Source organism: Malania oleifera, chromosome 3 (assembly GCF_029873635.1).
Source record: "Malania oleifera isolate guangnan ecotype guangnan chromosome 3, ASM2987363v1, whole genome shotgun sequence".
Classification (NCBI taxonomy): domain Eukaryota; kingdom Viridiplantae; phylum Streptophyta; class Magnoliopsida; order Santalales; family Ximeniaceae; genus Malania; species Malania oleifera.
Window position 1 is genome coordinate 102,195,674 of NC_080419.1, and position 16,668 is coordinate 102,212,341.

At 36.3% G+C, this 16,668-nt stretch overlaps 1 protein-coding gene across 1 annotated transcript in view; it reads right to left on the reverse strand.

Moving 5' to 3' along the window:
- The window catches only part of LOC131152100 (transcription initiation factor TFIID subunit 5), a 56,800-nt gene that overhangs the window by 20,989 nt on the left and 19,143 nt on the right, over positions 1–16,668 (reverse strand). Inside the window, exons 8-12 of the mRNA XM_058103744.1 lie at positions 2,654–2,761; positions 2,338–2,489; positions 1,510–1,620; positions 1,347–1,416; positions 1,228–1,267 (exon numbers count right to left, since the gene is read on the reverse strand). Of these exons, the coding sequence (XP_057959727.1) occupies positions 1,228–1,267; positions 1,347–1,416; positions 1,510–1,620; positions 2,338–2,489; positions 2,654–2,761 (481 nt within the window). The remainder of the gene's footprint in view (positions 1–1,227; positions 1,268–1,346; positions 1,417–1,509; positions 1,621–2,337; positions 2,490–2,653; positions 2,762–16,668) is intronic.

Here is a 16,668-nt window from a genome sequence, read left to right on the forward strand (position 1 = left end):
GTTAAATGGGTGAAAGAAGTCTGGAAAAATGACAACACTCCAAAACATGCCTTCACACTATGGTTGGGGATGAAAGAGAAACTACTCACGAGTGATAAGATATTTTGGGGAAATGATGATCATAACTGTGTTTTTTGTAATAAAGAAACTGAAACTATTGATCATGTTTTCTTTAATTGCAGCTTCTCCTCACAGGTCTGGGATGGTATTAGGAGGTGGTTGGGATTAGAAAGATCCATGTCTACACTGAAAGCTTCAGTGAAATGGCTTCATAAAGAGGTAAAAGGAAATGGTATTGGTGCCGTGGGGAAAAGGGTTGGTCTTGCTACTACTATTTTCTTCCTATGGCACTTCAAGAATAAGAAGAGATTTGAGCACAAGGATATTGGAATTGAGGAATTGATTGAAGTTATCCAGAGACATATTTATAGAGTTGTGTTTGACAAGTTTGACTTGCACATGATTTGAATGTAATATGCTAGTTGAGTAGGTCTCCATTTGACTGTATGGATGCTCTGTTGAGTTATATGTAAAATGGCCTCGTGCCCCTGGGTATGCACAGGTTTTGATGTATTCTTTGTTACATGTGTTATCTGGATGGGGAACTTTGTTTCCTCGATCGGTGTATGTTTTGTACATATTTCATTTTGATCAATATATTTACCCTTTACTGATCGAAAAAAAAAAGCGTGTGAAAGGACCGATTGTCCTAATTGAGTGATACTAAGGTGTAATTAGTATCTGATTATAGTGAAAATTTTCAAGTTAAGTTGCTTGGGCAGTAGACGTAGATCTAGTGACCGAAACCACTATAAATCTAGTGTTTTTTCTCTCTCATTTGTGGTTTGTTTATCAACTTATTTTATGATTGTTGTGTAGCTGTGTTTGAATTGCATCATCTCATTTACTGACATTGATTGTGTTTATCTTAATCTCTATTTTGATTTGAAAAGAATTTAAACAAGTCTTAATTTTTAAAAAAGCTACCCAATTCACACCACCACCACCACCACCCTCTTGGGTGCCTAAGCACACCAACATTGCTTCACAAACGAAAGACTTAATGCAGATACTTAGAATCAGGCTATATATAATGAGAAAGGATGCTCTCTTGAATATCATAAGGAGAAATTAATTAATGAATTATTGGACAGAAAAATGAAGTTTATGACAATATTGGCATGTTAATCATCACAGGGGAAGTGGAAATAATGACTACAAACATACAATTGCCAGATTCTTGTCCAAGCTTTGCCATGTTCCAAACCTGCGCTGACACAGTTCAGATATTAACACGTATAAAATAACTACATGCAAATTCTGTAAGTTAAGGAACATAATATAACCTTCAGTGATGAATCTGAGAATCCACCAGCAACCAAAGATCCATCATGGGATATTGATGCACAATTTAAACTAGCACATTTGACATAGAACAGAAATTAAGCTATAAAATGCCAATCATGAAATACAAAGTCAAAGATGAATTCATAAAATTACAGGCATTACCTATTATGTGTGTTGATGAAGGTATAAAAACTGACTGATGGCAGTGCTGCACTACTCAATTGTACCCGGTTTCTTAGGTCTTCCAGAATAGACTGTTCAACATCTGTTGACCTGAGATGATAAAAAATAATGGATAGATAAAACCATGCAGCAGAGAATGTGGTCTCATAAACATCACCAGTCACTTATACTCTGCTCACTCCCCAAATTCAAAACCATATCACATCATATAGAATACAAAACCATTACAAAGTAATGAAGCATAAAATATTCACATAAAAATCACCAGCAATCAAAATAAGGACCGCAATAATTGTGACACGAGGAAACAATAATTTCCTATATTTCATTTTTGTGCTCATCCTTGTTTATCTACTGGGTTACAGAAGGCTGAGAGCCTGAGACAGGGATATTTACATGAAATTTCATAGACTCAAAAATTCAACAAGCTTTTCATTCCAATATTTAATAACTTTAATTCCTTAATGCTCGGCTTTTTAACAACATTTTCTTTCCCTGGGCATTGCCCTGGACGATCAATCCTACTTCACCATTGCACTCAATCTATGAACATAGTTTCTCTTGATAAACTGGCCATATTTTACTTCCATAAATTGAAACACAAGATGCAACACCTAGTGCACAAGACTACCATGCCATATCAGGGTTTGGGAAGGGTATGGTGCACACAGGCTTACTCGCACATGTAGAAAGGTTCTTTACATGACTTGAACCTGTGATGTTTGGGTGCAACGTCCTTACCATTGGGTCAAGGTTTTCTTTCTCTAGTAAACAATAAAAGAAATGAAACTGGGTTCTGGAAAATACATTATGGGCAGCGTAAGCTCTGGTCTGACTCGAGGTGCCATGGAAACGCTGTTAGCATCAGGCCGCACACTCTTCCCACTTGCACCAACAACCTTGTCCTTTTTCAGCTTTTTGACAGAAGCACCTTCCTTTTTTCCTTCAGCTGATCGTTTCTATCCAACACAAATCAACAAAGGTTAATAATAAATTTCCAAATTTTATGAGAACTTCTTGGAGTTGGAGACACAAAAATGGCAAGTCAAGAGGCACATGAAAACCATGAATACAGTGCATTATCTACCAATCAGACATTTAGAGAGCATAGGAAATAGGATACCTTATTCTCTTCCAACTCTCCATCCTTGATTTCCCCTTCTGCCTTTTCAACATCTGAAAGCAAACCCCCGACCTTCTCCAAGCGTTCTTCTAAAGAATCTTCAAGCAACTATGACACATATAATCAAAAATAAAAATAACACAAAATTCTAGGATAATTTCCATTACTAGCATTACATTATTTACATGAAAGATAGATATTAATTAGATGGTAAATTTAGAAGAAGTCAAAACCATTGGACTCTTCACACTATAAATTTAAGCATGATATACAAATAAAGGAGGCACTCAATAAGCAAACCAATGACAAAATCACTTATCAGAACAATACTTGCAACAATGGACTCACAGACCCTATTTAATGTAACCTGCTATGGCACCCTAGGACAAATAATTTGCTGAATTCCTTCAACATAAAAAAAAGTATAAAATAATTTAAAAGAGGGGGGGAGAGGAAACACCATTAAATTATCCATCAAATTATAAAAACCTAGATCTGATGCAAACATATTTTGCAGATCATCCTCGCTGAATATAGTCCTGCAGAGTTTAATCTGCTTGTCATCCAACCACTCCTTACTTTGAATACCCCTTGCAATTTTCATCAATATGCACTGTTGTAGAAAGGGAAGACCTTCAGGTCTCTCCCTTTTATACCTCTTTCATTAACTATCCCAATATTTTTCAGCAGGAAAAAAAATACTTGGGACAGAACAGCGAACAACAGTTGAGTGCTCAGCTCACTCACATTTGTAACTGCTTATTTTATCAAATAAAAAAAAAACCATTTGTAATTGCACAAAAAAAAAAAAAAAAAAAACAACTCCCCATTACTCTCTTTTTTTTTTTTTTCTCCCAACTTATTTTAAAATTGCTTAGGGCCCGTTCAATTGTGGAAAAAAATTTCCATTTTCCACTTTCAGTTTTCCAAAGAAATATAAAGTTCCAGCTTATCTTTTAGTTTTCCAATATCTATATTAAAAAGGTAGAAAATAAAGAGTTTGTTTAATTGTGCAAAACTATTTTTCATTTTTTATATTTAGAATTCAAAATAATTACAAAAAAGAAAACTTAATTTTTCAATTTTCCAAAAATTATAGATGGTATTATTCATGATCATAGGTTTTGGACCTTGGATTTATATATGTGGTTTTGGAAGAAACTCAATACAATTTTATACTATATTGTCATAATCCATACAAATGCAAATCCGATATATGAATTTCATGCTCCCGAACATAAAGTAAGAAATCAGAAATATAAAAAACAGTAAAAAGATTTTAACTTTTCGATACGAAACAGGAAAAACAAAGTAGCTTTTGTAATGATTTGAAAACTATAAATGGAAAATAAAAGTATTACCACAAGCAAATAGTGCCAAAACTTTTTATTGTTTTTAATTTTTTTCATACAAATATCGTAAAACTGAAAAATTAGCCAAGTTTATTGTAAATTTTTTCCACAACTAATGGCCCTTAGCGTCATGCACTTGCAGGCACAAAATACATGCCTGATCCAAACAAGGCAATAACTAGTGATAGTAACCATACAAGCAAGCAGAAAAATAGCCAATCAAATACAGATATCAACAGGCAACTTGAATTGATTTTGTAACAAATTGGGTGTTGTAAACTCCTCATATAGTCAGGAATTCAGCCACAGTTCATACAACAGATACTTCTTCATAAAAGAATAGTGACTGCAACTTTTCCACAATTTCATCAAATTTTGAACAAAAGAGTAAAGCCAAATTCTGTGAAACTTCACCAAATAAAGAAAAAGATTGAAAGGCTTGAACTGTCCAAATTTTGTTTCCACGCCTCGAACCCGTGACCTCCAAGTCATATGATGACATCCTTACCATTGCACCCAAGGTCTTAAATTTCGATTTCGACTCAAATTTTAAAACTCCAAAAGTACGGAAATTTCGATTTCGATGTTAATTTCGATTTGAAAAAATAATGGAAATTAGTGTAAAACATGGAACTCCTTGTGAAAGTTTAGAAATGGTTAAAAAACATAATAATATAAGTTTTAGGACTAATATATTACAAATTAAAAACATCTAGGTTTTGTATGAGGTGGCAAAGTAGTAAAATAGTATGTGTATCAAACATATTTGTAAGATAATGTACATTAAACATATTCAGTTAATACAAATGAAATTCACAAATCATTTAAATATTATTTATTAAACAAATAATGATAATTTAGACATGAATGGTTAAATAAAATGTTACTGTAAGTTTATTTTTTCATATAATTTCAAAAGCACTTGTAATAAACTTTTGTTTCGATAAAATAAATTAAGATAGAGATTTCACTTCACTCCTAAATTTCTCATTTGAATTCTTACGAAATTTCATCGTATAGTCAAAATTTCGATAGGTTTCACCAATATTTCGAGATTCCAACAAATTTCAGATGATTCGTTGAGATTTTGACAGAAAGCATGCAAGACAGAAATCGACTGCCATTTGGTGACAGAATTCGTAAATTTCGACGGAACTTTCGATAATTTTGTGGAAATTTAAGACCATGGTTGCACCTAAGCTTCCCTTCTGGAAGTTGAAACCACTTATCAAAAAGTTCAAAACTGAAAAATGTGCTGAATTCGATAAGCACTGACAAGTAGTGCAGAACTGGATAAGTTCTGAAAAGTCAAAAATACTGTTTGGTCGCTGTTGGAGTTTGGAAATTCATCAAGCAAGGCTAGGATGATTTTTTCTTCCTTATCAGATTTCAAGCGAGGATTGGAGATAACGTCTTCTTTTGGTACAATGTTTGGTGCAGAAATCTCCACTCAGTTCGAAATTCCCATCCATTTTCTGCTTGGTTTGCGATAAGGATGCTTAATCAGTAAGCACCTTCAATTCTTCAAATTACTGATCAAAGGATCTTTTGGAGCAGTCCCCTGTTAAGATGTCTCTGGTTGGGAATCTGACCACCTTACAGATTCTTACAGCAGCTTGAACATATTTCAATATCGGAACACCGCTGATGACCTCAAGTGGGGCCTAGACAAAAATGATAGATTTACAGTCAGACCTCATTACTGGAATCTCACTTGCTGGAACCCATCTGAAGTACAGCAGCCCCCACAAAGGTTGCTTTCTTTGCATGGGAGGCAACTCCTGGGAAGATTCTTGCCCTTGATAACCTGTTAAATAGGAGACCATCCCTTGTTGACAGGTGCTTCTTGTGTTTGGATGATGCTGAATCTGCTGATCACATCCCTCTTGCACTCCACCTAGACCAGGAACTTTTGGAACTTGGCCTCCTTTATGGCCAGGCAGCAGAGGGTTACTGCCAGAACAGTGGAAGAAGAGTTATGGGCCTTGGGAGGTATCCAATCTAGCAAGGATAGAAATTACTGGTAGGGCTATTGAAATTGTGAGCATTGGCATGTAGGTTCCAGATCCAAGTGGTAGTATCGGGGACCTAAGCTATTGTTTTTGAGAAATGACCAGGCCTGGCCCATTCCTCAATAGAAGTTTTCATGGAATCTCTATCTAGTATCTACCAACATTTTTACTTCTAGTTCCAGCGAACAAATAATCATTGAGTCCTCTTTCTGAACAACAAATATTTTCCCTGATTCCCCTAGCCATTTTCTGATTTGACTGGAAGGAAAGAGATAAAAGAACTTTTAAGGATCAGCAACATGTTAGTAAAGACCATTCGATGGCATACTGGATTGTTTCTTATTAACTTTTGTAATTTGACCCTTTGAACACCCTGCAGTGTGGGTGATTTCCTTTTGTTGTATGTACTTGGGAGTCATCCCCTTGATGCCCTTTAATGAATCTTATTTACTGATCAATAAATAAATAAAAAATGTCTGGTTGTGTCAGACATTAAGTACCGACGACTGATTATAAGTATTTACAGGCTTCCTCTCATAGTGATAGATTCCTATTCAACAGTGAGTGGGAAAGTGTTTTTGTGTCGAGGGAGACCGTTGTTAGGCCTGTCTCAAATCATTGCAACATGCTTTTAGGCTCTAACCCAGTGCAATGAGGCCCCACACTATTTAGGTTTGAGAACATGTGGCCAACACACCCCTTGTTCAAGCCTTGAGGAACATGTGAGGTTCTGGTGGGGTGACTGTCAAGTCCAAGGCAGGGACAGGGAGGGCTTTAAACTGATGAAAAAGCTAAAGTTTGTTAATATTAAGCTGAAAAAGTGAAATAAGGAGGATTTTGGGAATATCAAAGAGATGAAAAAAATCTATTCTCCAAGTTGAGGGTTTGGGTAGGTTTGAAGTGAGTGTCCCATTAGATACAGGAGGATATGGCTAGAAGGACTACTCTTTGTAATGATTTGGAGGTGTTGATGCTGAAGGAGGACATGAGTTGGTGACAGAAATCGAGGGTGGAGTGGGTGACAAACGGGGACTGTAACTTGGGTTTTTTCACAGGGTGGCAAGTGGGCAGAGGAGGAAAGGTTTTATAAAAGAATTGAGCTAGATTAAGGGAATCTTGCAAGGGATCACAAACAGTTTGAAGATAAGATCACGGGCTTCTACAAGCATCTGATGTATACAAAGGAGTTTCAAATAGATTGATGTTGAAGGGCATTGACTGGAGTCCCATTAAGGCAAATCAGCTCAGTGGCTTGAGAGGCCTTTCAAAGTTAAATAAATACAGAAAACAGAGTTTGAAATGAGTAGGGAAGTGCCTGGTCATAATGGTTTCACGATGCCCCTCTTTTAGAAGGGTTAGGAGTTTCTAAGGACATTTTGAGGTTTCTTGAGGCTCTCCATCATAATGGTGTGGTAAGTAACAGGGTGAGTTCTACTTTTTTACCACCCCTTATTCCTAAAAAGTAGAGATCAACCAGGGGAACTTCAGGCCTATTAGTTTGGTCTCTAGCCTCCACAAGATTCTTTCAAAGGTCTTACCTAAAATATTTAGAGTTTTGGGGTGAAATGGTGATTATGGCTCAGTTTGCTTTCATTGAAGATAGACAAATCTTAAATATTGTATTGGTGAATAATGAGGTGGTCGAGGACGTGAGTACGAGAGGTAGAAGGGGGCTAATTTGTAAGTTGGACTTCGAGAAAGCTTATGATATGATGAACTGGGGTTTTCTAGATAAAATGACAATTAGGAAAGGATTTGGAGATGTGTGCATGAAGTGGACTAGAGGCTGCTTAATTTTGACCAACTTCTCGGTGATTGTTAACTGTTAACCTAGAGAGAGGTTTAGGGCTTCTAAGGAGCTTAGGCAAGGGGATCTTGTGTCTCCATTTTTGTTTTATTTTGGTAGTGGATGTTTTGAGTAGGATGTTTTAGCACACCCAAGTGGGGTGTTGGAGAGGGGGTGGGGTGAATCAAGTGACTAGAGGGATTATTAGTTAGGAGGCAGGAGGAGGACGTGGAGGTGTCACACCCTCCAGTTTGCCAATAATACTACTTTGTTTCTGGAGGACAATGCTGTGATTCTAAAAGGTTACAACATTTTGAAATTTTTTTCAAAAATATTTCGAGATTAAAAATCAACTTGTCCAAAAGTTGGTGGCAAGCATTAATATGGGTGGTAAGGACTTAGAGAGGTTTAAAGTCTTTGCAGGCTGCGTCACTTCCCTATCTTGGTCTCCCTCTCAGAGACAACCCTAATTTAGTGACCTTTTGGGACCCTGTGATTAAGAAGGTAAATAGGACTCATAGGAGATTGGAGGGTGGAAGAAGACATACTTATCTCTAAGAGGTCATGCTCTCATTAGTGCTGCCTCCCTTTCTAGCAAGCCATTTATTTCTTATCTTTTTTTTTTTTTAGTGTCCAAAAGTGTTGCTAGGTTTCGTGAGAGGATGATGCATGACTTTCTTTGGTCTAGTTTTGGGGAGAATAAGAGAGATAGCCTCATTAATAGATACTGGTAGAAGACCCAAATCTGAAGGGGACCTAGGCCTTCATGGTTTCCAAAAATGTCTCTCTAATAAAATAAAATAAAAAATGGTTGTGGAGGTAGGGACACCGTTAGAAGACCCAAATCTAAAGGGGACCTAAGCCTTGGTGGTTTCCAAAAGCATCTCACTAATAAAAAAGTAAAAAAAAAAATTGGTTATGGGGTTCCCATTAGAGGATGATTCCCATGGCACAAGGTGATAAAAATTAAAAAGTAAATATGGGATCAGAGTGGGCACCAAAGGAAGCAACATTTTTTCTCATGCAAGCCCTGGAAGCTTGTCTCCCAAGTTGCTTCTTTGTTCTTTCCTCTCACCTGTTTCAATGTGAGCAATGATAACAGGGTTTGGTTTTGGAAGAATGCTTGGGCTGGTGAGATCATTGGAGAAGACGGTGCCCCATCTTTTCAAGATATCCACTCTTCACAATGCATCTACTAGCCCTCACTTTTCGACAAAAAGGTGCTCTCTTTCTTGGGATTTCCATTTTTTTAGGCATCTCAATAAAGGAGAGATTGATGAATTCACCACCTTGCTTAATGTTCCTGATTCTTTTGTTCCTTCAAATATGGGGTGATGAAAGAGTTTGGGATGGGGATTCTTAAGGTATCTTTTCTACTAAAATTTTTTCACTTCACCCCTTAAAAACTCCTTCAACCAATCATTTTCCTTGGAGCCACTGAGTCACATCACTTGGAAAGCTAAGGTTTCTTTTAATATTTAGACATTCATTTTGACTGTCTCTCTCAATAGACTTGATACGCATGACCCATTACAGTGTAGAAGATCCTATAAGGCTTTGGTCCTGAAATGTGTTCTATGTGCCTGGAGTCCAATGGAACAAATACACACCTTTTCCTTCATTGTTGGGTGCCAAACTATCTCTTGAGTGCTCTTTTCTCTTGTTTTGGTGAAGCTTGGGTGGCTCCTCAGGTTGTTAATGGTTATTTTGGTCATTTAGTTTATTAGTATTTGCTACTATTATGTCGGTAAGCATGAGTTAGCAAGTATATTATGGTCATTGGCATGTACTTGACATATATTATATATAGAGGGAGAGACCTACCCCTGTGATTAGGTCTTCCATTTTATACAGTTACTAATGTGGTGTCAGAGCATGATTCTAGGACGTAAACCCTCATTGACACAGCCACTGTCAAAACCAAAGTCTGAAGCCCTAAATCCGCAGGACATACGCCATCTCAGGAGAATTTCTAGCACCACTATAGACATGAAAAACAGCCAGCAACTGTTAGAAGCCACGGTAGTCACCAGAAATTTCCTAGATGACATTGCCAGTTCAGAAGCACAAAAATCCCTATAGATTTTGCAAAAACAATACCATAGCCACCCACAGACATTACCAATCTGGCCCCCAATGATATCCCATCACCAAAGCTCCTCCCACAAACTCTCACGTGTCAGTCAAAGGCAGGCAGGGCACATGAGGGTTATTTCAGGCATGTTTCTGGCCTGAATTCCTCCAGCAAATTTTGAATCCCTCTATAAACATATAATTGAAGTTACTGGTGATCTTTTTTGTCCTAAGATCTCACTTTTTAGTTGCTCGTGTGAGGCACCCGGGTTTGATCGTTTGATACTTCCTGCAGCTGTTTGTCAATATTTATACTGAGTTCATTAGGGACTGAACCGGTTGTATTTGCTGTGTTTGTAACTCATTTGTCATGCACTTGTGGTTTGCTCCGGTTGTCATAGGTTGTGTGTTGAGAATACTTGAGATGGAGTCCATGATTCCACAACCATGTTGTTTGCTGAGTATTTCTGATTTGTTGTTGTATTGAGGTGTGTATGTTATGGAGTCCCCAAATCCCAAAAGTGTGTTTCCTTTATCAATCACTAGTTCGGGTGTATACCATACTACTATCTCAAAAGTGGAGTATTCACAATTCCTGCAATATTAGGCAACCCAACAAACATCTCACCACATTGCATCTTTTACTCGAAAAGGTAAACCTACAGTCTGTATGTCATCTATTATCTCTCCCACTAGTCCTTGGGTTATACACTCTGCTGCTATTAACCATATGACAAGTGTCACCAACTTATTTATGACATCTAGTATTCTAAAAATCTACCTCAAGTTACCCTTGTTGATGGGTCCACTAATACAGCTAAGGGGATAGGAACAGTAAATCCTACTCCCTCCATCTCTCTTTCTTATGCTTTATACATTCCTAAATCCCCCTTCAATCTCATGTCTGTTAGTAAAATTACAAAGTCATTAAATTGTTTTGTAACCTTCTTTCCTAGTTCTATTATTTTTGATGCTCTGAAGACAAGGAAGGCGATTGGCATAGGACATGAGCTAATGGACTTTATTACTTAGAGACAATCTTTCGTCCTATTGCCTGTAGTGTTGCTACTACACCACATTAAATCCATTATTGCACTAGTCGTCCATTATTGAACAAGTTAAAACAACTAGTTCCTACTTTGAGTTCTATGTCTAATCTTGAGTACGAGTCTAGTCAAATAGGAAAGCATCATTGTTTTCCCTTTGCTTCTCAACTCAACAAACGGGCAATTAGACCTTTCATGTTAGTCCATTCCAATGTTTGGGGTCCTAGTCATATCACATCAAAGTTGGGTTTCCGCTACTTTTGTTACATTTGTCAATTACTCCATAATGACTTGGTTGTGTTTAATGAAAGATCATTCTGAGTTGGTTAATATATTTGTGTTTTCTATTCTCAAATAAAAACTCAGTTTGATATGCCGATCAAGACACTTCATAGTGATAATGCTAAGGAGTACTTCAGTACTCAATTCACTACCTATATAATGAACTTTGGAATGATCTTGTGCCCAAACTCCACAACAAAATGGAGCTGCAGAGGCATATTCTTGAAATCACTCAAACCCTATTGTATCAAAAGAATGTCCCCAAAGCTTTTTGGAGTGATGTCGTGCCCATTGCTTGCTCCCTCGTCAATAAAATGCCATCCTCTGTCCTTTGTGATAAAATCCTATTACCTTCCCTAAGGCTCCTTTGCTCACACTTCCTCCTATTATATTATGTTGTGCGTCGTTTGTCCATCAATTAAGTCCAAGGAAGGATAAATTGGATCCTTATGTTGTCAAATATATTTTTCTGAGCTATTCTTGTACTCAAAAAGGGATATCTATGTTAGTCCTACTTTACATCAATTCTTTGTCTTTGTTGATGTCACCTTTTTTGACTCTACACCATACTATTCTAATTCCTTGAGTTCTATTGACCATCATGAGTCCCTTCCTCTGCATAGTTGTATAGATACTTATCTATTACCAATTTTCCTAAATCATCATCCAGTTCCAATACTTCTCATCACTTGGATCATCCCAATTTGGAAGAGTACATATGGTGACTCAAGGGAGGACAGCCACCTCCAACCTCCACTTCTACACCTCTCTCAACCTCCACTTCTACACCTCTCTCAACCTCCACTTCTACACCTCTTGTTCCCTTGTCAGATAATTCTATTTCCCAAGATGTTGAACCTTGTATTGCTATTTGAAAAGGTAAATAGCACGTGTATCCAACATCCAATTTCTAATTTTGTTTGTTCTAATTTCTTATCACCCCCATATTACTATTTTGTTAGTACTATGTTTTCAATTGCTATTTCACAATCTATTTCTGAAGCCCTGTCCCATACTAGGTGGAGGAATACAATGATTGAAGAGATGCATGCATTACATGATAATGATACTTGGTCGTTCCTCTTCCTCCTAGTAAGTTTGTGGTTGGTCGTTTGAGCATATACCATGAAAGTCAATCCATATGGTTCAATGGCTCAGTTGAAGGCCCACCTTGTTGCTAAAGGATATATTCAACTTTATGGTTTGGATTATTCAAACACATTCTCCCCCGATTGCCAAACTTGCTTCAGCACGTTTGTTATCTCCTTAGCCACCACCTATCACTAGCCTCTACGTTAGTTAGATGTGTCAAATACTTTCCTACATGGTGATCTTCAAGAGGACATCATGGAGCAAACACCTGCATTTATTGCTCAGGTGGAGTCGAGCTTAGTGTGTCAGCTCAAGAAATCATTATATGGTTTAAAACAATTTCTACAGCATGGTTTGATTGATTCAGTGTTGTAGTAATTAAGCTTGGCCTCCAATGGTGTGCAATAGATGACTCTTTATTTTATCATCGTACTCCATCCAGCAAGATACTGCTTATTGCATATGTGGATGATATTTTGATTACTGGGGATGATGATCAAGGTATCTAGGGCCTAAATCATTTCCTATGAACTAAGTTTTAGACCAACAATGTGGGACCATTAAAGTACTTCTTGGGTATAGAAGTATCGAGATATTGCATAGGAACCATCTTGTCACAAAGGAAGTATGTTCTTGATTTTTCTGATGAAATAAGGTTCCAAACATGTTGATACATCCATGGATCATAACAATAAGTTAGTGATAGATATGCGTGATTTGTTGCCTAACTCAGGACGGTATAGGACACTTGTTGGAAATTTGAATTATCTCACACTCACTCAACTAGAAGTATCTTTCGCAACAAGTGTTGTCGATCAATATCTTGATTCTCCAAGAACAAGTCGCTGCAATGCAACAATTCCCATCTTGAGATTTCTTAAAGGTGCACCTAAGAGAGATCTCTTATATCAAGATTGACTTCACACTTATACTCAAAGATATATAAATGCAGATTGGGCTTGGATATCTTTTGACTGAAGATCCACAATCGAGTGTTGCATTTTTTTAATGATAATTTCATTCCTTGGACAAGTAAGAAATAAACTATGGTGTCCATGTCAGGTGTTGAGTCAAGGTATAGGCCACATGTGAACTTGTTTGGTTGAAGAACATGTTGGAATAACTGAGTTTTCCATTCTCAGTCTATGGAGTTGATAACCAAGCTACTATTCATATAGCCTCCATCCTGATCTTCCATGAGCAAACAAAACACATTGAAATTTATTGCCACTTTGTTTGGGAGAAACTTGTGCAGAAGCTCATTACAACCACCCAAGCAAAATCTAATTTGCAGCTTGCTGATTTAATTACTAAAGTCTTGGGGTGCTTGCGTTAAATTCATTTGTAACAAGCTAGGAACATATAATATAAATGCTCTAACTAAAGGGATTGTGTTAATGGTTATTTTAGTCATTTAGCATTATTAGTATGTGCTAGTGTTATGTTGGTAAGCATGAGTTAGTAAGGGAATTATGGTCACTAGTATGTGCTTGACATATATTATAAATAGAGGGAGAGAGCTATCTATGTGATTAGGTCTTCCCTTTTACCCAATTATTCACAACAGGCAGTGCAAATTTCTTGCAGAGCGAGATCTAGGGTTTTGCAGCTTTTTCCAAAACCACAAACAAAAGAGCTTTATGGAGCTGTGCAGTTTTTGCTTGTGAATGCTTTGGATAGAGAAGAATACAAGAACCGCAAGGAGGATTGTACAACCTCTGCTCTTTTTGTGCACATTTGTTCAGGTTTTTAGGGGGTTGTCACTACTCCAGCAAAGGGATTGGAGGGCAGCTCTTTTGTAACTGATGGCAATTTTTCTTTTGGTTTCTCAAGAGAGCATCTTGTTCTCCTCTCATTGAATTTTGTTCAAAATAAATATTTTCTTATCCAAAAAGAATGATAATAATTAGTATTTAGCTACTAACATTTATAATTAGATAATTAATAATTTAATAAACTTTCATATTTCATCCTTAATAAATTGAGGTAGGCTCATACACGCATACAAGTAATATTAAAATAAAATTAAAAGAGATTGCAATTATTAAGTGAAAATTATTTAAATTTATACATGTTTCCATAATAACATATTATTAGCTTGATCAAAATTATATGATTGACATAAAATTATTAAATGTAGTGTATAATTCTCACAATTGAACAAATATATTCATCCATAAAATTTTTAATTATATTAGTGACTAAATTCTATATTTTTAGTAAACAAACAAACAAACAAACAAAACCAAGCCTTAGTCCCACTAAGTGGGGTCGGCTATATGAATCCTTTTCCGCCAATTTATGCTATCATGTACCATTTCTTTTGATAGATTCAAAGATATTAAATCCTTACTCACTATCTCCTCCCAAGTTATTTTAGGTCTACCCCTACCCCTTCTACTGCCCACCACAATAACTAAGTCACTCTTCCTCACAAGTGCACTATAAGGCCTACGTTGCAAGTGTCCATACCATCTGAGTCGTCCTTCCCTTATCTTATCTTCTATAGGAGCTACACCTAACTTACCACGAATATGTTCATTCCTTAATTTATCTTTCAATGTTACACTCATCCATCTAAGCATCCTCATCGGCAACTTTTACTTTTTAGATATTATGTTTCTTCGTCACACAACATTCTAATCCATATAGCATAGCGGGTCTTATAGCTGTCCTATAAAACTTCCCTTTCAATTTTAAGGGTATTCTACGATCACATAAAACACTTGAAGAACTTCTCCATTTTACCCAACCTGCTTTAACTCTATGCATTACATCATCTTCAATTTCTCCTTTAGCTTGCATAATAGATCCAAGGTATCAAAATCTACAAGTGCTATTTATTTCTTCATCATCAAGTTTAACTTTGTCTCCAATATTTCTCCTATCATTACTAAAATTACATTTCATATATTCTGTTTTATTTCTACTTATCTTAAAGCCTCTAGATTCCAAAACTTCTCTCCATAATTCTAACTCAGTCTCTACTCCATCCCTAATTTCGTCAATTAATACAATATCATCTACTAAACTAAAAATATATTTTATACTAAAATATAAGAATTATATTTGAAAAAATAATACATATCAGTGTTTTAAAAGGCATTCATAAAGGTGTTTTGGGCTTAAAACGCCCTAAGGCATAAGTGGAAAGGCGAAAAGCCTAAAAGACATATGCCTCAAGGGAGAAGGCATATGCCTCAGGGGGAAACACTCGCCTTTTATGCCTCAAATTGGAAGGCGTACGCATTTTGGGCTGCCTGATTTAAAACATAAATAAAAAAAATAAAAAAGTACCCAAAACTCTGAATCTGAACTCTAAAACCCCTTTCCTCCCTCTCTCAACGAAGCTTCTTCTCTCTCGACAATTCCTGCGGCGACATCTTCTCCTCTCTCAACAATTCCTCCAACAACGATTCCTCTAGTGACGATTCCTCTCTCGACGAAGCTTCTTCTCCCTCTCCGACAACTTGACGACTGCCTCCAACGATTTGTCCAAGCTTCTCGTCCATCTCCGACGACTCCACGATTGCTTCCGACAATTCCTCAAAGCTTCTCGTCTCTGTCCGACGAGTCATGGATCCCTTCCAAGCTTTGATCTGCCTCCGACGACTCCTTTGAACCTCTCGTCTCTCTGCAGTGACCCTCTACAACCTCTCTGCTTCGAGATTTCATCTCAATCTAAGGTCTTTGCTCGAGTATTCAACTCTCACTCTCGTAGCAAACTCCCATGAGGCTCTCTACCACTGCACTTTGTGATTCTTTAATTTGGCTTTTTCTCTTCTTTTTGTGAAGTTATGGCTTATGCTTATTTTTAACATGCATTGTTTGAGTTTGTTAGCTAAAATTGGCCTATATGAAACTTAAAAATTTTGTTCTTATTTTTTTCTCCATTATTCTAAAATTTTTCTCATTTTTTATACTATATATATATTATTTATTAATTATTTTAAAAAATATAGTCCCAAAATGCTTTCGCCTTGAGGCTTACGCCTCGCCTTACGCCTTCACCTTTTAAAACATTGATACATAGTATTCAACATCTCACATTTATAAATAGTGAATTTTTAAATAAACTAACATATTTCTTCCTTCAGTAATTAGTCTCACACAATGCATACAATAAATAAATTAAAATTATAAGATATTACAATTACTTAGTGAAAACTATTTTAATTTATAAATTAAATTACGATATTATATTATTAATTTGACTAAAATTATATAATTTAAAAAGAATTATTAAATACAATTTACACTTCTTACACTGTAGAAAAATATATTTATCTATAAAATTTGGTTATATAATTTATTAAAATCCCTTTTTAGTTATAATAATAAATTAAATATTACTAAACTATATTAAAATAAT